Raw genomic sequence first — 21,975 nt, 5'->3', positions numbered from 1 at the left:
AAAGATAAACATATACCTTTCCATTTAAATATGATTTTCTATGAAATCATAACTCTTAATTAAAACAAAAATATACGCTGTTAATGACATCTGTTCCCTGTATTGAAAAAAAAAATATAATGAACAAGTATACCAAGAGGTAAAGAAATATGAATAACAAAATACAATTTATGTCTGTCTCTGACTAACCTTCACCAGTTATTAATCTTAAAACTCTCACTTTATTCCCTACAGCTTGAATCTTTTATTTCTTCCTCCAACTTACAGAGCTTCTCTGCTAACAGTTTCCTGTGCTAGGAGTTAAAATGCCCTGAAGCCATTCTCATCCAGAGAAATGCAATTTCAACCATCTTTACTTAGGTATTGAAATAATTCCCTAGATGGTTTTGCTACTTTCTTTTCAGATCTATCTACCTCATCATTCCACATGGCTTAATAAGTAGAAAAAATACATCCAAGTATTCCAGTATCACTTTTTTCTCTAAGTTTTTAGTCAGAACAATTTTTGGTAACCTATTTTTCCCTGCTGCCTAGATTTGAAGTCAGAAGTTGTATAAATCTTAATTTGCATTATTATGATTTAACTTTCTCTATTATGTGTCACAAAATGCATACCATTAATAGTAATAATGCAGGCAAGTCTGACTTATTAACTGGCTTGCTTCTCTCTCTCTCTCTCTCTCTCTCTCTCTCTCTCTCTCTCTCTCTCTCTCTCTCTCTCTCTCTTGTTTTTTAATATAACATACTTTTAAAATCACAAAGACAATTTTCGACATCAAAACAGAAATGTAATATGGTTTCAGAAGAGCAAGGCTAAGTAGAAAAACAAGAAGTTCCTTTTTTGTTCCCCTTCACATCAGGTGTGTCCTTTCACGTAATAGACAGTTTCTCCCAAGGATTCCAAAGGAAAATATGAAAGTAATGGATATGTTCACAAATGTGAGTGATATAGTTTACTTCAATAAAATGCATTGGAAAATGATATTTCCTTACTGCCTTATGAAATTCAACTATATGGCCTCAAAATGAAGGTTGGGGAGAAATATTACCAAATAGTTTTTTATAAAAATACTTCTGTATAGATAGCTAATTCTATGATATTCTTTAATCTTCCAGGTTCTACATTGTTTAGGAAAGAGAACTTCTCTGATTCCTTAAGGAATCACCCTTCAAAAAAGTACGTAGATAACTTTTAAATTACATTTTTAAAAGAGGTACTAGGAGGTAATCTATTCCTCATATGTTAGGCAGCAGACCTTAGGCCCAAAGTTCTTGTATCCCAAATGTGTCATTAGTCAAGTTACAATATAATTAGAAAATATTTAATAAAATGAATATATGAATACTATAATAAAAATAGCATTAATATGCTATTTTCTAGGTCAATATAGGTTTCTACTTGAGTTTGACTCCACTGAGGAAAACAATCTAATGTGCTCATTTTATATATAGATGAAGAAACTGGGGCTCAGAGAAGTCAGATGACTTGCCCCAAATGACAGGCAGATCAAGTGATCCAAGAGTTGAATCTATAGTCCTGTAGGTTCAAATCTAGTAATATTTTCCATTCACCCCAATATATCCTCAAATAAGAGAACCTTAAGAGCTAATATACTTAAAGCATTTTACAAATTTTAAAGAATAAGAAATAAGAGGAGTTATTAGCATGAATATTTCATTTAGACTCCATGGAATGTAAAAATGTAACATCCTTAAAAACAAGGGCTACTATGTAATAAATAATTATACATTTAGTTTGATGAATAGATGATTTTGTCTTTTTATCACCAAAATCTTTTCTAGTTCCTGCCTTACAACCATTTAATACGTTTGAATTAAATAGAAATAAATTGAACTAAATTGGGGTGGGGGTACTCTCTGGAGTCAGAAGAGCTCAGTTTGAATCCTGCCTTGGGTATTTGTCACATGTGTGAACGTGGATAAATCACAACTTTCATTTCCTCATCTATAAAATGAAAGCTTTAAACTAGAGGGTCTCAGTGCCTACTTTGAGCTCTAGACCTAGAATTCTATTGTAATGGGAGTTTATTGCACCAGAATCACATTATTTTACAATCTTATTAATTAGCAATTAAGATATTTTTAAGACATTAACTATATTTCAATAGGAATGAACTCAATTAAATTCACTTTAAAGAAATTACTTTGAGCCTCTAGTTATTATTGAGTGAATAATTTTACTTGTTAAAAAAAAAAAAAGAGTTGACATTTGCCCCAGGCAATGTCTCTAGTTGTATTCACTGGGAATTTTGGCCCCAGGAAACCTGTTATTGTTAAAATGTTATAAATTCATCAGGGATTAAGGAATGCCTATATGCAGAGAGCAGAAAGGTTTTAACCAGAGTACTCTATAATTTTAAATAGCTTCATCTCAGAACAGATAAAAAATTGAAATTGTTTCATTTGTCATTATTTTCTCATGTTTCTGAGCAAGTTTAATAATGTACTTTCCAAAAATATATTTGTACATATATGAATATGTATATACATTTTGTGCATATATACATATATGTTCTCTACCTACTTAACTATCTACCTACCTACTGACCTATATGTTTTAATCTATCTATTTATATGTCTATCAAGATATAGATATATAAACTTAGTTGGAATGTGATGTGCTATCTAAGCCCATTCTTTCCAGGGGACGTAGAAAGTTTCAGATTTGACATTCAAAGGATCTCCAGCAGGAATCTATAACCACATTTTTTCAATAAGCTTCTAGCCTAGAGATCCATGTTGGAAACTAGTAGGAAACAAGTCAGCTTCTGGTCATGGAGGTCTCCCCTGACAGAGATGTGAAAAGACTATGTAGGTGGGAATAATATGCTTCACACAATTCCTTTCTAAATCAGACCAAAATTCTCACTAAATTTACATTTTCATTTGTTTACATATTGACACAATGACTCTTACTTTTAGGATTCTTGAAAATAAATGCTGAGACACAATTTTAATGCATTTGAAAAATTATCATTTAAATGATCATTGTGGGTAAAAAAAATAGCCATATTATAATTTGAAATTTTAGAATAATTGGTTTTTTAGTTGAATCATATTAAATGTCAGACATTCTTGGTAGAATGGCTGAAGTCAAATGCCTCTCTTGTCTGTTAAATATAAAATTTTAAAAAATGTTTATTTTATGTTAATTTATCTTCAATATTTCCAATTTATTCATTCATTTAAAAAGGTCCCATTAAAACTGTTACCAAATTCAAAGAATGTCCAGGAAGACTCTATGAACACTTTTTTTACAAGAACTATTACCAATAACTTTATAATTATCCATTTTCTCACATTTTCTTGAAGTTAGCTTCTTGTAGACTATTAATGACAGATATACTGTGGTTTCTTTGATTGTTTAAGACATTGAATCTATATAGGGACTCAGATGCCCCCTTGGGTCAATCCCCTCAATTTATAAATGAGAACATTGATCTAAGGTGACACAAGAAATAACTTGTCAAAATCAGGATAGGACCCCAAATCCTTTAACTTCAAAGTTGGCAGCTTTTCACTCCACTATGATACTTTGGGCTTCCATTTTTTTAATTGACTGAAGAAAGAATGTACCAAGGAGAGTTTAATAAACAGAATCTATCAATCAATAAATATTTATTAAATATCAAAGATGTGGCAAGTATTATACTAGGTATTAAAGATAAAATATGAAAGTAAAATGACCCCTGCCCTCAAGGAACTTGTATGAATATAATTTTAGAGAAATGCAATTAGAATTTAATTATAATTTATCTTAATGTTTGGTGGAATTTGAAATGTTTGGATAATCATGCTAAAGAAATTGTCATAATTATTTCAAATTCAGCATAATGAGGAGTTTCTGTTGTGGTACATCAGGGATCTATCCTTGGTACCATTCTCATTTTAACATTTCTAAATAGCCACAGTCCATTTTACTTAATTTCAAAGAGAGAAATAAAACTAGGATGGTGAGGGTATTAGAGATCACAATATATGGAAATCAATTGAAGGAAATGGAAATTTTGAGATTTTTTTAAAAAAGAGTAAGAGTCTATATTAACCATCTTAAAATAGCTAAAACCTGGGCACAGGAAAAGTATTTAGATTTGTTCTGCTGGTATCAGGAGGACAAAAGTAGGTATGGAAGAGACACTATTTGGTTTAATGCAAGGAAGGGATTCTGGTAGCTGAAAACTTGCAAAAGTCAAAGAGGCTTCTCCATTATATAAATGATTTCCACACACTAATGATGTCACCAGGATGGCTATTGACTTGGTGGGAATGGTCTCAATGGGGTTCCTATTTAGGTATAAATTTGGACCTTGAGATCCTTCCAATTCTGAAAATCTCACAAAGGGAGGAGTCTTAACACTACTTTACACTCTGTTTATTCTTTATATAACAGGAGATCATCCTAACCAAGTTCAGAGTATCTATTTCTACACAGACAATCAAGGAATGAGAATACTAACTATCCAATCTCCCTCTCAGAGGAGTGGTCAGGATTGAATGAATGTTTATTAAGCATTTTGCTCTCCCAACAAGCCATTATATAATTACACAGTATTATAATCTGACTAATTGGAATATCCACCCTTTGGAACCTTAGCACTGAGCTAAGATCAGTGTTGGACTGAGATACTTCAGAGGAATACAAGAATGATGAGGTTTCTAATAAACAATTTAAGCTACAACACAGACAGAATAGCATCAATACTGCTACTCAGAATAGCCCAAGAAATTAATCAAATTTTAAAACATTTTTAAAATTACAAATTGGAAACATTTAATTTTGCAAATTTCTAAGTCTTGTTAGATAGTGGCAAAATGAAGCTAAAAAATTAAGGAAAGAAATATGCTTATTAAGTTTTAAAATTCTCATATAATTTTGAAATTGGGAATTCTCAGTCAAAATACATGTTAAAGAACAATAAAATTCATAAATATATTTAAAGTAAATTGGCTGGGGTAGCTGCAAGGTTCAGTAGATTTGAGAGCCAGGCCCAAACATGGGAGGTCCTGGGTTGAAATCTGGCCTCAGACACTTCCTAGCTGTGTGACCCTGGGAAAGTTACTTAACCCCCTTTGTTAAGCCCTTCCCACTCTTCTGCCTTAGAACCAACACCCACTATTTATTCTAAGATGGGAGATAAGGGTTTAAAAAATAATTTAAAATATTGTCTGATACTCATTTGTGTTACTAAGTATCCAAGTACATAATAAAATTCCATAAAGAGGATCTTTCTTTGGTAAAAAGAATAAGAAAACTCTAGAACTTGCTACTCTTTAAGTATGTCTAAAATACAGAAAGGGAGATTACCCTCATGTTCAGATAAGTCACTTACAAATGATACTGAAAAAATAGAATTTCATATCTAATAAGACACCAGTGCAATGGCTACCTGGTATAAATTTTAAAATTAATATCCACTCTAAATGAACACTATAATGCAAACTCCAACAACAGGGAAATGGGTTCGAGTCAAGAACACATGTGATAACCAGTGGAATCATGCATCGGCTATGGGAGAGGGAAAGGGGGGGGGAGGGGAGGGGAGGAAAAGAAAACGATCTTTGTTTCCAGTGAATAATGTATGAAAACGACCAAATAAAATAATATTAAAATTTAAAAAAATTAATATCCAATACTCCAAGTATTATATTTAATAAGATTTATTAATAATACCTTGAAGTAAAAAGGCTAGAGAAACAGAGACTTGGGGGAAAAAAGAGAGTGAGAGGGAGGAGCCACAAAATTATATACAAACGTGAACACACAAAGTGGTGGCAAAAGGAAAAGGAACCTGGGAGATGAAAAAGAATTCTGGGAGATGGATTCTAAAGGTATGAGATTTTTTCTAATTATACACTGGTCCGTGGGAGATCCATTCTCAGAAGGTGTACAGCCATATGGAAGAAGCTGCTTCTGGAAAGGTTTGATAACCTAATGGAAACCCTTAACTACTTTATAGGAAACTCAGATATTCTAACTATTTTATGTCACTTTATAAAGAAGAGCCATTCTATGGGATATTGAAACAGAACTGGGAATGCATTCAGAAGGTACTCATTCATTCATTTTTTGACTGAATAATCTTTTCTCTGAAATTTAGTGAGAAGTGAAGTCTTCTCTAAGCACTGACAGATACCTCATACCATAATCTCCCAACCTAGTTCTCTGCTATGTGGTCTATCAGTCCAAGGTTCTGAAGTGATCCCTATCCTAATTAAAGAGTATATTTTGCAGATAAGCTCTTATAGGCTGAGACTGTATTACTTTTGAAAAGCCCAGAGAAACTAAGCTAAGAGAGGTATGGAAGCTTAGATCCAAGCCAGAGTTTGTGGCTCATCAGCATAGCAGATTCTTAAGGACTGTTATCTAGAGGTTTTTTTTTTTTTTCACTTTGTGGCTTAGAAATATACAATATATCATAAATATGTAATTCCTTTTCTTTCTAGGTTTACATTTTTTTAAATTTAATTGACATTGCTTCCTTTAAATTCTGAGTATTCTCACTTAATTTTGGGGTGAGAACGTAATTATGCTAGGTATCCATTTGGAAGAAGTTTCAAGTTCTCTTTTTTACAGTATAAGAAACTAGAGACAATTTCTTTGGGCCTCTAAAAGAATTCCCATTGGTTCAGAGATCTTAATTGATCAGAGATCTCTTTTGTATACTCCATATACAAAACCACAGTGACAGCATTTTTTTTCAGACCACACGTAGGAAGGCTTTATGCACTGAATGGAAGAATTTTCACCCACAACAGTATGATTTTTACTTGAGGTTGAAGGAATGATTTCCAGTTGTCCCTCAGGTGCTTAATCTAGAACTTAAACAATCATTTTCTTCCTTTCCCTTCCCTTCTCTTCCTCTAGTATTGTGATAATTTGGGGATAAAAGAGTTTTTGTTATCCTTTTAATTTTCCTCAGTGACTAAGCTCTTTCTGTGAGTGTATGTCAAAAGCTGAGGGCAGAAAACCCTTAGTAGAAAAGGGGAAAGAACAAGTGCCCGAGACTTTCAATGAGCCCAAGCTAGCTTACAGATACCAAACAAAAGCAGTTGGTTTTCTCACCTGAGGATAAGGAAGTTACTAACAATTCACCTGAGGTCCTGTTATTGAATGATAGATATTTCTACTGGGAACATTACACTTTACTGGGAAAGTGATGAATTTTCCATCTGAAATAATCAGGTTGGTTCTTTTCATTACTTTTTACTATTTTTCTTTACTGTCTTTTGGCAATGGCTTTTGGAAAGGCCACTTAGAGAGATTAGATAGTCACCAGTGAATTACTAGGTAAGCAGTAATCTTTAAGAAGAATTGTAAACATTCTTTTAAGAGCTGTATAACTCCATATTTAAAGATAATTATTATTAAAAATAAATGAGACTATTTTTCAGGTGATATTGACTGATTTGAGATGTGTTATATATATATATATATATATATATATATATATATATATGTGTGTGTGTGTGTGTGTGTGTGTGTGTGTGTGTGTGTGTGTGTGTGAGTTAAATAAATAATAGCAAAATATTAGGACTCTATTCTGTATTAAAGACAAAATGCACCCTATGTTCACTACCTAATATCCTCACTTCTTCATTCTCCATCACTCCTTATATCCAATCAATTAAGAAGTCTTATTTCTACCTGAATGGCATTTTTATCTACCCTATACTTGCTAAGGACATAGCTTTAGTTCAAACCCTCCTCATTTGCCTACATTATTTCAACAGCTAACTAATTAGTCTACATTCTTCCAATTTGATTTCTTTCTCAGATCCATATAGTTTCAAGTATTGTTGGGCACTTAATGCCCTTCACAGTTTGGTACTAACATATTTTTTCCACTTATATTATTCCCATTTGTATGTTCTTCATTCTGATAAAACTATTCTATTTCTCCTTTTTTTTTTTTTGCCAAAAAGATTTCATCTCTCTCTCCAATTTTTTTGCCCAGGTTTCCCCCCAACCCTGGAATTCTCTCCATTCTCATGGCCATTTTATATATAAAACATCTAGGTCCCTTCAATGCTTTACAAGTGCTCTTCCTCTCTAATACTCCATGAAATTATTTTATATTTATGTGTGCATATTGTGTTTCTCCCCAGTCAAATATAAGATGCTTGATGTCAAGGACATTGTGCATACACCAGGACTAAGCATAGTTTCAGGGCAATTAGTCAATAACTTAATCATCCAACAAGTATTTCTTAAATGCCTGCTGTGTGCTACACACTATAAATACAAGGATAAATTTAATAGTCTCTGACTTTAAGCTGCTCACCTGATACTCAGAAAAACAACATGTATATATTTAAATTTATATACAAAATAAAGAGAGACTAGATAGGAGCACCCAATCAATCCATTTGAATGATCAAACTGCTATTTAGATTACAGCATATAAAAAAAGAATTGCCCAAACAAACATTAATAACCAAGAAGAAATCATATTTACCTCCCATTTGATAAACATTTCCTTGGGTTGAGAAGCTTCAACTCTTATGTTTTCTGGATTCTTGTCTGGAGCTAGAAAATTATACACATTAAAATTACCTTTTCATTCATCATCTGATACTCTATGAGGAAATCACCAGTCTCATCCTTCAAATTTATCATAATTTATTAAAAGAATGGACTTTCATAAATATGACAGCTAGCTTTATTATCATTTTCAATAATTTTGTTGTTTTTTAACAAATTTCATCCATGATATTTCATATTCTCTCACTATATTGAGCAAAATGTTTTTATATATCCCACATTTGGTTGTATGAAAAATTAAAAAAAAATCTGAGTACAATTAATTGGTACAATTACAGTTATCAATATCTACATAAATATATATTTTTACATATATACACCTATCTCTACACAAATATGAATATATAAATATATCCACATATCTACACATATGTATAGACATATTTATATAGTTATACAATTTCATTTTTCAATATAAATGGTTCCCTTTTTAATGCTATACATTTTATTTTATTCATTTAATAACATTATTCAGAGAAGTTATCAGACTTCACCAAATTGCCAAAGCAGTCCATGACATATATCCTTGCTCAGTTCAGTGTTATTAATTCTAATAATGACGGTGATTATTTTTCTAACAGTTGGTTCAGTATAATAAATCATCTTGCAGGAACCTACAAAATAATGGGAAATGACTAGGAAATTCCAGTGGAAAACCAGTCATAGAATACAGAATAATTCTTTTCAGATGACAGCCCTTTAATGTAACAATGGATATTGTGCTAACAGTAGAGATATGTAACAAGTTTAGTATAAAATAAATTACACAAATGGATGACTTTTATTTCTATTTGATTTTTCACCACAAAGAAATAGATTCCTATATTTGGTGTTACTTCAGGAACAAAGTATGAGATCATAGTAGGGAAAAACACACTAAAGATAAATGCCCATGGGAGGGGTCTTAATCCTAGAACTTTTATATTTGAAGTTCAAAAAAGACTAAATTTCCTGAGGGGTTGACATGAGATTATGGGATTAAACAAAATGCACATCAAATATACCCAAACCAATTATTTTAGGTGGAGGTAAAATCCAAAGACATTAAAGGATTTATTTTAAAAACTTCACTTAAAAAATAAAAACTTTTAACAATACATCAAGTTCAATTTAGAACAATTGTATTTATGTGTTATAGACATTATTATGGACATATCTTTCTATTCTCCTAGGTAATGACTATTTTTTGAATTTCATAAACATCAATTAAATTTCATTGTGTCACCTGAGAGTCATATATCCTAAACCATAAAATGTTGAAATTTTGAACATAAATCTATTAACAAGAATTTTCAAAGAACTAACATTAATGATATGGTCATATGAGATTCCCTTCATCAGAGGGAAGAAGGGAAAAAACTAATGAATAAAAATAACTAATATAATCGTTAAATCTTGACACCTATACTCATTCGTATCTCAATTAATCTTTATTGGTACCCAGGAAAAATGCCACCGTTTACTTATTATTGCTTGGCATATTTAAGGTTTCCAATCCCCTTTGTTCTTTTGTGTGTGACAGAATACTAACTTTCCCCACTGACAGCCACTTATAATCATCTGAAGAGTTCTGGATATCAATAATTTCCTGGAAATAATGTGCTACTACATCTCTCAGAACAAAAAAAAAATAACATATGGGTAGCAATATAGCAGATGATTATATGCTTGTATATTTGAGTCTTCGTCCTAGCAGGTGTTTCAGTACTGCTGATAAGGACTAAATTTATAATTAATTGAGAAAGAAGATGTAGTCCTATTTTTTTAAAATTGGCAGTGGGTGGTGGTAAATTTTTAGACAAGTGTTAATAAGCTTCCTCTTTCATTCATAGGATGAGATTAAGTTAAAAAGACACAAAATGAAATTATCTCTATTTACCTGCAGGAGGGGTTTCATGATAGTCAGAGGGACTGCTTGGTATACTCCTTCCAACAGCATTTACACCTCTCACCCGAAACTGGTACCTAACATATGGTGCCAATGATAACAGGGCTGTTGTTTCATTTCCTTGCACTTTAGTCAATTCTGCCCATTTTCCAGGCTCATCTCTATTACCTTCAAACTCTATAATGAACTCTAAAAGAAAAAGCATCGGTACAAAATTAAAAATACATACTCATATGCAATAAATATTATGTCCTGAATAATAAACAAATGAGAATGGAAATGTTCCATAATTTATGTCACCCAACATTTTAAGGAAGTACTTTATATCACTTTTTTTTAAATTTTGAATTCTGAAGTCCAATTAAAAATTGGAATTGGAGAAGTATTTTCTACCAGTTATGGCACTGTTGTGGTTATCTCCAGCTTCCCAACTCAACCGCACACTCCTGTTCTGCCTTTCAGAGAGATAAACGTTTTCTGGTGGGTCCGGAACATCTGGATAATAATTTAAAGAAAAGAAAACAATGTTATTACAGAATAACAGATTTTTGTGGGTCCTTGAGGGTAGAAGAAATAAGGACCTAGATTTTCTGAAATGAAAAATAAATGATGAATTACACAAGCATTTCTTCTATGAGTATGTTGATGGTTTTTAATTATAATTAATAAATATGTGACCTTGTTCATTATGTGAGAGAGAGAGAGAGAGAGAGAGAGAGAGAGAGAGAGAGAGGGAGAGGGAGGGAGGGAGAGAGAACAAGAACAGATATGGAGGAAAGGAGGAAAAGAGTGAAATTGCTTTTCCCCAGGGAACTAAACATTTTATTGGAATGGGTTGTCTCTTCTTGTCTCTTCTGTACTTAGATATATCTAGTTTAGGGCAAGCAAAATATCTGTGCTTTCCTTGATGTAAGGAACTCTGAAATGAGTAATTAAATTTTAAAATATATAAATGTATTAATATACTCCTATATGCCAGACACTATGCTAAGCTAAATTGTCTTTACCAATGCATTGATAAACACTTACAGTCTTAAAGCATTTCCTAGATCACAATGAGGTTGTAACTTGCTTGGGGTAACACAGACAATATATTAGTCAGAAATTTAACCCAAGTGTCTCTGAGGTCATCATACTATGCCATGTTACTCATTTGTCCTTTTTAGCATCTTGTAATATCTTTTCCTTAATCTGAAAGTTCTTGAAAACCTATAACATTCATGGGCATTGCCAATTGGGGATTTAATACGAGTGATCTGTGGATTCTTTTAATCTCTACTTTACCGTCTTATTCAAGAACACCAGGGCAGTATTCTTGGATAATTTCCTATAGAATGATGTCCAGGCCTTTTGTTTTGTCATGATTTCCCAATAGTCCAATAATTCTTAAATTGTCTCTCTTGGAAATTGTTTTCCAGGTCTGTTGTTTTATCAATGAGGTGTTTCATATTTTCCTCTTTTCATTCTTTTGATTTTGTTTTATAGACTCTTGCTGCCTTGTGAAGTCATTTGCTTCTAGTAGTTGTATTCTAATTTTCAAGGACTGAATTTCATCTCTGACTTTTTGATCTTTTTCCTTTTGTATTATTTTACTTTGTGGGCCATCTTTCATTTTCTTTACCTCCATTTCAAGGTGTTCAATTCTGGCTTTTAAAACACTATTTTCTTGTTTTAGTTCATATGCCTGTTTTCAGATGAACTATTTTGCTTTTTAAGGTTTTTTCCCCAATTTTCTTTAGCTTCTCTTGATAATTTTTGAATTGTGTTTTGAGTTATTCCAAAGCCTGTGTCCAATTTCCTGTAGTTTCTGTGTTTTTTCTTGGTGTTTCTTGATTGGTCCTCCTCTGTTTCATTTGCTCCTTGTTCATTATCTAGACAGAAGCTGTTGATTATAATATCCTTTTTCTTTTTCTGTTGTTTTCTAATTTTTTCCCCTTCTTTCTCCAGTAATTGGCTGCATTCTTGCTCCTCTGCTTGTTTCCCAGATCTGTGGGTTTGGGTTTCTTTTTCTCTGCTCAGCTGATTATGCTGATTCAGCTGGTCCTGAGGCCAGATCTTCCCCAGCTGCCAGCAGAAACTGAAGCGAAGGTAAAGGTATAAAGGCTGAAGGGTAGTTACCTTCACCCTCCTCTTTTCCTTTTTGCCAGACTTCTCCCTGCCAGCTGCCCAATCAGAGCCCTGAGTTTCTGTTCCTGGTACTAAGGTACTCGGTCACAGTTGCAGGCTTTGCGGTGGGATCCCAGTCAGCTGGAATCTTTCCCCTGGTCTGACCCCAGTAGATGGGGGAGGGGTGTTGAAGAGTGGGCTTCCCTGTACTCTGAAGGCATTTTATCTGCACCCTTGCTAGATTAGATTAAGCTTGGTCTGAGGTGCTGAATGTGCCCTCAGCCCAAAGCCTCAAGAGGTAAAAGCCCAAGATGGAGGAGCAGTGGCTGAAGCTTCCCCCTCTTCCCATCTCCTCTAGCTGCTTCCCTACCAGCTGTGGTCAGAGTACTGAGCCCCACTCAGCTCTAACAGCCTCCAAACTGGAGCCCTCACCCCAATCACCCGAGTCAACACACTAGGTGGGGGAAGGATCCTAGGGACCGCCTTTTCTTTTCCTTAAACCGGAGAATTTTACCTTCTCTGGGTACCTTTAAAGTTCAATCAAGCAGCAGGGTTCCTGGCTCTGTCCTGTTGTTGAATTTATTTTGTTGTTCCCCTCGAAGCTCTTTGTTTTTGATTGGTGTGGAAGGGTTTTTGCAGAGGACTCAGCTTTGGCTTCTAAGCCACCATCTTGCCTCCTGGAAGTCCAGCCCACATGTCCTGAAACCCTTCCCTCAAATTTCAGTGTCATAGTTTCATTGGTAGGGGCACTCCCTCCGCTGAAATAGATGATTGCTCTGCTTTGACTCATTAGAAAGGCTTCAAGATCTACTTTGAGCTGAAAAACTCCATCACCCTATAGTCACTCTTGTAATTAGCCTATCTGAATCTCAAAGGTGAAGGCAGTATAGTTTGTCAAGTAATATATGTAAGTGTATATGCAGATATATACAAACATATACTCATATGTCTGTTACCACATTTGATCCTCACATGAATCTTGAAAGGTAAGTGCTCTTATTTTCCCCAGTTAACAAATGAGAAAACCCAGTCAATCAGTCAAATGACTTGCCTAGGTTCTGTTAGTATCTGAAATAGAATTTGAACAAAGATCAACTTCTTGTCTCAGAATTCTGCACTCCATCCACTAAGCCACTTAGTTACCTAGTTATATCCTTTACACATAAATCAGAAAAAAAAAAACCAAAAACTCTACAGTAAATCCTTTGGAATATATGAAACAAATCACTTTAATAAATTAAGGAAATATATATGTGTGTACATAAACACATGTATATGTGTTCATTTGTGTATGTCCATGTGTGTATATGTACACACATTAACATATGTATATTTATATTTCTATATACTTGTATATATCTATGTATATCTTCTTAAATGCCTCCAATGATGAGAGCTCAAGCCTCTCCTGTCTTCAAAACAAAAAGGAAACTATCCCTTCCTCACATTTTCATATTTTTTAGAAATGTTTTGTTTAAAGGCACAGGCTGATTTTAGAACTTGACATGTCCTTTGTATTTATTGAATGTAAGCCCTCATTGTAGAAAAGAAAAAACCCACACACTGAGAACCATGTTAGGTCACACAAGTTGTAGATCATGGGGTTCAAATTCAAGGATACATCCTATGAAGCCAAATTCTTGTTCCACTGCCCCACACTGCCTAGAATTTTTCACTGTGCATGCATAGGCACATGTAGTCTGAGAAGGGTCCCAACCAGAGCAAGTTAACACATCAGAAATGAAAATATATTCCATTATGTAAAGAGAGCAGAAAGAAACTAAGAAGGATTGGCTTTCACGAAAGAATTGAAAGAAGAATTACCTCAAAATACATTCTCCAATTTGGTATATAGTATCATATTTTTATGGCAAAATGATAAATCATAACTTGCCATTTTTTAAATGTTCTTAGAAAACATATGTAATCAATGTAGTCCATATTATAGGATGGCCTTATGAAGAGCTATGATATTTTTGGAGGGAGGGATTTGTGATGGATCATGAATTAGGAAATAATAAAGGACTTCATAGGAAGGAGAAAGTAGTACTAAGGTCAGCAGTACTGACCCTATAGATTATGTACTTAGTTCAACAGATCCATTTTACAGATGAGGAAATTAAGGCCCAAATAGGAAAAGTAATCAAGTTAGTAAAGGTAGAAACAAATAAAGTCAAGATTTCAACTAGCCCATATGGATTCCACCCTACTAGAAGATCATCACTAATAAAGGCATGAGTGCGAACATTAACCTCTAAAGGCCTATATTTGATTTGATGTCATAAGGCTGGATTTGTATACCTGCTATTTTTAAAACCTGTATTGCTCTCTGAATGCTCATATGTCTGCCTAGTTTTGGATCCCTTCTAATCATAGATTTGTAAGTCTATGATCTTTGTGAAATGTTATTAGACCTATCACCTCAGGGGAGACATATAACTTGTCTAGGATTCAGGTGAAAAAATGAAAGGGTTATACTAGATGGCACATAAAATTCTTTCCAATACCATATCTGTATTCCTAATATTCTTCACTGTTCCAAACTGCCTTTAATGAGCATAAAACTGAGTATGTACATGTAAGAAAGCTTAAGCATCTCCTAATTTCATGAAAAATTGAAAACTACTTTTTTAAATACAGTTTTAAAAGTATAGGAAACCAGCATTTTAGATCTGAGTTTTAAAAAGAGAATTTAATCACAAATGAAGAAGTAAATTCATATATTTCCTCTAATGATAAACTTACCAAGAATGGTCACTTGAGTTGTGGCCATTGCTCTATCAAGTGCAGTATTAGCAAGACAGGCATACAATCCTTCATCCTCCAGGGTGATATTAGATATAGTCAGCTTGTCTCCATCAATAATTATCCTGCTAGAAAAAAGGAGAAATTATCAAAAAAAAAAAGGGAAACAAATATCTAGAATAAAATTCTATCATTTCCTGAATACAATTTTACATAAGCTGTTCACTGGGTTAATCAATTTTTCCCCAAAAGAGAGAATAATGCAGAAAAAGACAAGAATACAAAATAAGTTCAGGGAATATAAGGAATTCCACTTTTGTTAAAGGCTTTCAAATAGAGAAGTGTTTTTTTGGGGGGGGAAGAGGAGGGAGTCATCTGAAGAAAACAGGATTTAAAAGGGAGAGATTTAACATTGGGAGAGCAATTTGTAGTCTTTCCAATAATCCAAGTAACAAGCAATTGGGACTGGAAATGGGTTATTGGTTGGGCAAGAGGAAAGTATGGGGCAGATGTAATGAATACTTTAAAAAGGAATCAATAGAACCTCATAATTCCATAGAAATGTGAAGAAAAGGAGAAGGAATAGTCAACGAAGAAACCAAGAATTCAAAGCTGAATGACTGGGAAAAATGATAATTTCATTAAAAGTAGAGAAATTAAGAAGACAGTTAGTTTTAGTGGGAATGATTACTGCAATCAGTTTATGTTTAGAACTGTAACAAGTTTAGGTTTGGACATGGAATTTGAGGTACCAAAAGAACACCTAGTTGAATATCTCTTGTTAGTGGGGAAAAAGAACATTGCAATTGTGGGAAAGTAGGGGATTAGAAACCACGATCTGAGTACCAGTTGAAAAGAGATGGCATAGCCATTATATAGAGGAGGGTTTGCAAAGAGAGAGGAGATGGAAAAATACAGAAATCTGAATGAATCTCACAATCATGTAACAAAATAAAGAAAAAAAAACAAAAACAGAAAATGAAGGAGAAATAGCCAAAGTTAGGAGAATGAGAAGAAACCAGTATCATAGGAAGGAAGAGGGATGGGAATGAAGAAAGAGATAGTATACCAAAAAAAATAAATAAATAAAAGTACCAACTTCAAGGAGAATTTAGATTCTATTAGAGCTATTAGATTTGACAATTTTTAATAATTAGATTTTTAATAAAGAGCTATTAGATTTGACAATTAAGTGTCCATTATACATGCTGGAGAAATCAGTTTTAATAATGATGTGGAATGAAGGCAGAGATTAGAGATCTAAGGAATTGTGGTAAAGAAACAGAAAATTATGTTATGGCAGACAGGAAGGGTTTGGTTCTTGAGTACAGTAAGTAGATAATGGTAAAGAAGGCCACATAATTTTCTGAAAATTAAAGGAACAAATATAATACAGTAAATTTATTTGATATGGATTTGATGGAAGAGATGTTGTGGAAGGAGAATTGCAGTAATAACTGACATTTATGAATAGCAAATTCATATATGAGAAAACTATGTTAGATCATCAATTTCTCTTATGTTCATAGTCAGAGTTCTTACTAGACTCTCAAAAACAATATGTGACATGATCAGTGTATGTCAATGATATTACTAGGACTCAGATCTATATGGTTTCAATGCCAGTTCTACAAAATACTCCAAGCTTCTTCTCTAGCTAATACACACACACACACACACACACACACACACACACACACACACACACACACACACATTTCTCTTTTGATCCATCTAACAACTCAGTGATTTTTTTCTATTTTGTAAATGAGGGAACTAAGGCTGAGAGAGTCTGAATAATTTTCCACTATGTTAGCTAGTTATTTCAGGCAATACTTAAACTCATCATGTCTCCAAGTCCAGGGCTCTATCCAATCTACCCCCACATTTTCTTCACATTACATAAACTAATATTATATGTATTGAATGGGAGGCAATGGGAAGCATTAGTTATCTCTGAGGTCAAGAACCTGGGCTACTGCCAGAATGGTAGTGCCCTCAACATCAATGTAGAACTTTGGAAAAGGAACAGACTCATAAGAAGAAATTATAGCCTTGATTTTGGACATGTAGCAATTGTGGCTGATTTCAAAGTCCTTCTGTAATCATAATACTTCTCCCTGTGACTCTAAATGTTTTCCTAAAACATGTAATTTCTTTGATATGCTTTAAACCCACAATCAGAATGTTTGGAATATTATAATAATAGTTTTGTGGTTCCATATACTATGAAAAAAAAAACAACCTTTAATCGTACCTTTCCTTTAGCAAAAAGTGGATATGTGAAAGCATCAAAAGGATATTATGTACTTCTCTTCTCAAGATATAAATGTCTCAACAATTATCATATTATCCTTTTTTAAGATTATTTCATATTGGAAGAATGGATCTCACTCTATGTATCTTGTTACTAATGTAGTAATAGGGATATTCTTAAATAATAGGAACATTTTCCTTATCTATGTTATTATATTCCAAAGCAAAATAATTGGATGATAGATTTAAAGGTGAAAGGGCCACAGAGACCATCTACTCTAACCCTTACATTTTACAATTGAGAAAACTTAGGCCAGCCATGTGCCTCAGTACATAATCTTGGACCTCGAATCAGAAAGTTCTGAGTTCTGAAGTCTATTTCACTATTTGCACCAGTTTCCCCATCTGTAAAATGAGGCAGAAGGAAATGGACACACCACTCCATTATCTTTGTCAAGAAAATTTCAGATAGAGTCACAAAGAGTTGGACACTGAACTGACACAGCTGAACAACAACAAAAGGTATGAGGCTTCGAAGGCTATGTTATTGTCTAAAATCAGCAAGATGACAATGATAATGAAAATTTAAAAAAAAGAAAAAACAAGAAGGAGAAGGAAGAGTAGAATTGTTAGTTTTAAATAACAATACGAAATTTTCAACAAAACCTTTGTGTATACTCATTTGGTATTCAAAATAACTGGATAAAAGGGACTACTTTATCCTTATTCTATAGATGAGGAAATTCAGGCTATAGAGGACAGGAGAGCTACCCAGAATCACACACATAAGTATCTAAGGTATTATATGACTTCAGGTGTTCCCAAATCCAAGTATTTATTATGTCACCTAACTGCCTTTAGGAAATAAGTGAGGTGATTTCAAGATCCTTTGCCCTCAATGACAGTGATCAATTTTTTTTTTCATATAATTGAATAATAATAATAATTTTCATATGCTAGATAGAGACAAATAGAAAACCATTAACAATGATAGAACAACTTCTTGGAGACATCAAATGATCAAAAATGAATTTTGTCCACTCTGTTTTTCAAAAGTGAAAATTATTGGACTTTAATAAAATATTTTCCGAATAGTATTGTCTGTTTTACAATACTGAAAGGGCAATATATGCCCTCTTACTTGTTCTTCTCCCTTGGCAAATTATTTCCTGATACTTCAGTTACCTAAGGTTGATGCTACTTATAAGTTTCCATATGTAGACGCTCTCCAAATGGATAGACTACGTCAGTTTAACACTTCTTTTCTAATCAGAAAATCTGTAGCAAAACCGAGAATAGACAGATCAGATGAGAGAGATAGACAGACACAGATGACAGACGACAGATAGATACATAAATGATAGATGATAGGTATAGATCTATACATAAAAAGATGCATAGATAGATAGAACAAGCTTACTAGTACTATCCTTTCTATAATTTGAAATAGATAATCAAGATATTTTAAGAATATTTTTCATCATTTTATTAGTGATATCATTATTTTGTGACAAGGGAATCACTTTAAAAGACTGATATATATTAATTAAGGTCGCCAAGGAATTCAGCTATGTAATTCCTAAATGAAAAACTCAAGTCAGCCATCAGCCTTTTTTGGAGTTTAATTACAATAGGAGCAAGAAAGGAATTAGAGATAGAGAGAGAGAAAAAGGGAGAGAAGGGAATAGGGCTTAAATACCCCTTCTGTTTAGGCTGGGCCAAAAGGCCCAAGCCCTTAGATAGCTGGGGCAAAGAAAAGAGATCAGTCCATATCACTCACGTGACCAAAATGGAGAAACAGTCTCAGAGGCCCCCACCTTCAGCTTCCTTCAGCGCAAGCTTCTCCGAGTCCACCACAATCACCCCGACCAAACTCCTCAACCCCCCTCAAGTCTCCAGACCCTCCTATCTACCAATCACTGTTCATCAATTTCCCTGTGCCAATGGAGGCTCTAGCTTAACCCAGGACCGCCCAGAGGTTTCTGGCTTTTGCACATGTCTGTTGAAGGTCATATTTTCAAATGATTAAATCTTTGATCTAGGCTGCAGCCCTTACTCAATCCTGTTAGGACTGAATAGGGTGGAGATTTATTCCAAGTATCTCCATTGTATCAATTCTAAAATCAATCATGACTCAAAGAAATTCCTGTTCTATGCTTAAGCATAGGTCAAAGTCCTTTCCATTGTTCAGCAAAGGGTTTCTGTCCTAAAGTAATCTTAAGAAGGGAAGAGAAGGAACCTCCCATGCCAATGGGGTTCCCATTCCAATAGACTATCAGTAAGAAATTTTCCAAGTATGAAATATCCCAATGGTGAAATTTCCAACATTTATAAGTCTAAGGAATTTTGAGGTTTACAATTTACAACTTTCCCCTCTAAGGACAAAGTCTCTTACCTCTTACCTTTCTGTAAATTATCACCTAATACAGAATATTCTCCCCTTTGATTACCTGACATCTTCAGTTCCATTAATTTCAAGTGCTTCTCCATCTTTGCTCCAAGATAACTTCAAACTGTGCTTCAGATGTGAGTCACACTCTATGTCACAATGCAAAACTAGCAAGTGTGACCTGATGACATGAGGATTCAGTGGAGAAACAGTAAGGTTTGTAGCATCTGTTAAACCACAGAGACACTGTTTAGAATTACATTCACATTTAATCATATCATTATCAGATGAATGTGGAAAATTTATATTAAATTAATTACTGCTTTTATTAACTTCATTTATCATTATTATATTTCTGAGAGGAAAAAGAGAGTGGAAAAAAATCCTTTAAGACAAGAAGATCTGTGTTCAAATTTTGTCTCTGACTCAAACTAACCATTTGTCAATTGATCAAGTCATTTCGATTTTCAATTCCCCAGGCAAATCTCTAAATTGTAAAATAAGGTTAATTTGGATTGCCAAAATAGAAGAGTTTTCCTCTCTTGAGTTTATTCCAATGAAATCAGAGAACAAGGATAAAAGCAAATATAATTTAATGGCTTTCCATTAAAGGATAGCCAACAGAAGGTCTGTAGACAAATAGAAAGAGACCAAAATGAAATAAAATTCTAGCTATTTATTCAACATTCTCTCTTTTATACTTTTACATTTAAGTAAGATAAGGAATCTAATTTTTTGTTGGATTTCCACATGTGGAACACACAAAAGCCATATGGATAATCAAACAAGGAAATAGATGGATGAGTATTTCTATTTTTCATGGTTGGTATAAAAAAGTTAATGAAATATTTTCTAATTTTACTTTCTGAAATTATGACATAAATCAGGATTGAAGGTGATCATTACAGGAGAATAGCTATCAACATCAAAATGGAGTGCACTGCATCTATAATATAAATTGAAAGCAAGAAACAGTTTAAACAATTTAACATGTTAGTGTTTTTTTAGTAGGGAGGAAAGCCACTTGTGAGAATACAGTGTCAGGGTCTGGATGGAACTTAACATCTGATGATATCAGAAAGGGCATTCTGACCTCCCATAATCCTTGTATTTGCTGCCAGATAAAGACTGGATATTGGAAGAGTTTAAACCAATCTGGCATTTCTAATATGATGGTATATTCCCAAAAAGTGATTAAAATCATTATTTACTAAAATTATTTTTCTGTAATAAAAAGTAGTTAACACAGTGAAAGGCTATTTTGGATGCAACCAAATAAATATGGGTACACCTAAAATTAAATACTTTATGTATCATATCCACTATAATACATAAAGTTAAAATTCTAAATAAAAATGTTTCACTTAGTATATAAAATTTATAAATATTTAGTCCATAATGTGTATATACATAGAAAAATCTATGTATAGGTAATATATATAATAAATATAGAGAGCTTTAAGGTTTATGTATTTTATATGTACATATATATATACTTTCTTTGCATATATGTATAGAAATACTATACTCATAATAACCTTGGAAAGTAAATGTTGTTACTACACTGGCCTATTCAAGAGAGAATAGAGGTTAATAGAAACTAAGTTATTTAAACAGAATTACTCAGTTAGTAACCGAAGCAAGATTTTGAACTCAGGTATTCCTGACTACAAATTCAGCATTCAATCTATTGTACCACTATATCCACACACCTGGACATCCCCATATCCAAACATGTATACATATACATAGTTCATACATAACTATGTATATGAATACATCCACATATATGTACATATACATACAAATATGGGAAGCATGAATGCTTGTATATCTATCATACACACTTTGGGATATTCAAATATATACATTTATTCAGTATAATTTCAAATTTTAATGAGTTTTTGTGTTGAGAGGGTTTCTCTCATTCTGTCAAATAGACATTAAGTAGTTAAGTGAAGGTAGCATTCACAGTGTCTTTGTGATTATATTATATGTAACACTTAAAATTACTTTTGGGGGGCATCT

The 21,975-nt window shown here is 33.3% G+C and overlaps 1 protein-coding gene across 16 annotated transcripts in view; it reads right to left on the bottom strand.

Annotated features, from left to right (window-relative positions):
* The window catches only part of CHL1 (cell adhesion molecule L1 like), a 261,865-nt gene that overhangs the window by 25,086 nt on the left and 214,804 nt on the right, over positions 1-21,975 (bottom strand). For 9 of the 16 annotated variants that reach the window (XM_007500099.3, XM_007500102.3, XM_007500101.3 and 6 more), the window contains 5 exons: positions 20,009-20,174; positions 15,303-15,430; positions 10,845-10,946; positions 10,443-10,640; positions 8,478-8,548 (listed from right to left, as the gene is read on the bottom strand). In XM_007500099.3, the coding sequence (XP_007500161.1) occupies positions 8,478-8,548; positions 10,443-10,640; positions 10,845-10,946; positions 15,303-15,430; positions 20,009-20,174 (665 nt within the window). The remainder of the gene's footprint in view (positions 1-8,477; positions 8,549-10,442; positions 10,641-10,844; positions 10,947-15,302; positions 15,431-20,008; positions 20,175-21,975) is intronic. The other 7 variants (XM_007500104.3, XM_007500100.3, XM_007500103.3 and 4 more) reach the window with 1 other exon arrangement.

Source organism: Monodelphis domestica, chromosome 7 (assembly GCF_027887165.1).
Source record: "Monodelphis domestica isolate mMonDom1 chromosome 7, mMonDom1.pri, whole genome shotgun sequence".
Classification (NCBI taxonomy): domain Eukaryota; kingdom Metazoa; phylum Chordata; class Mammalia; order Didelphimorphia; family Didelphidae; genus Monodelphis; species Monodelphis domestica.
Note: the sequence above shows the minus strand (reverse complement) of the source record. Positions and strands in the feature narration are given on the sequence as shown.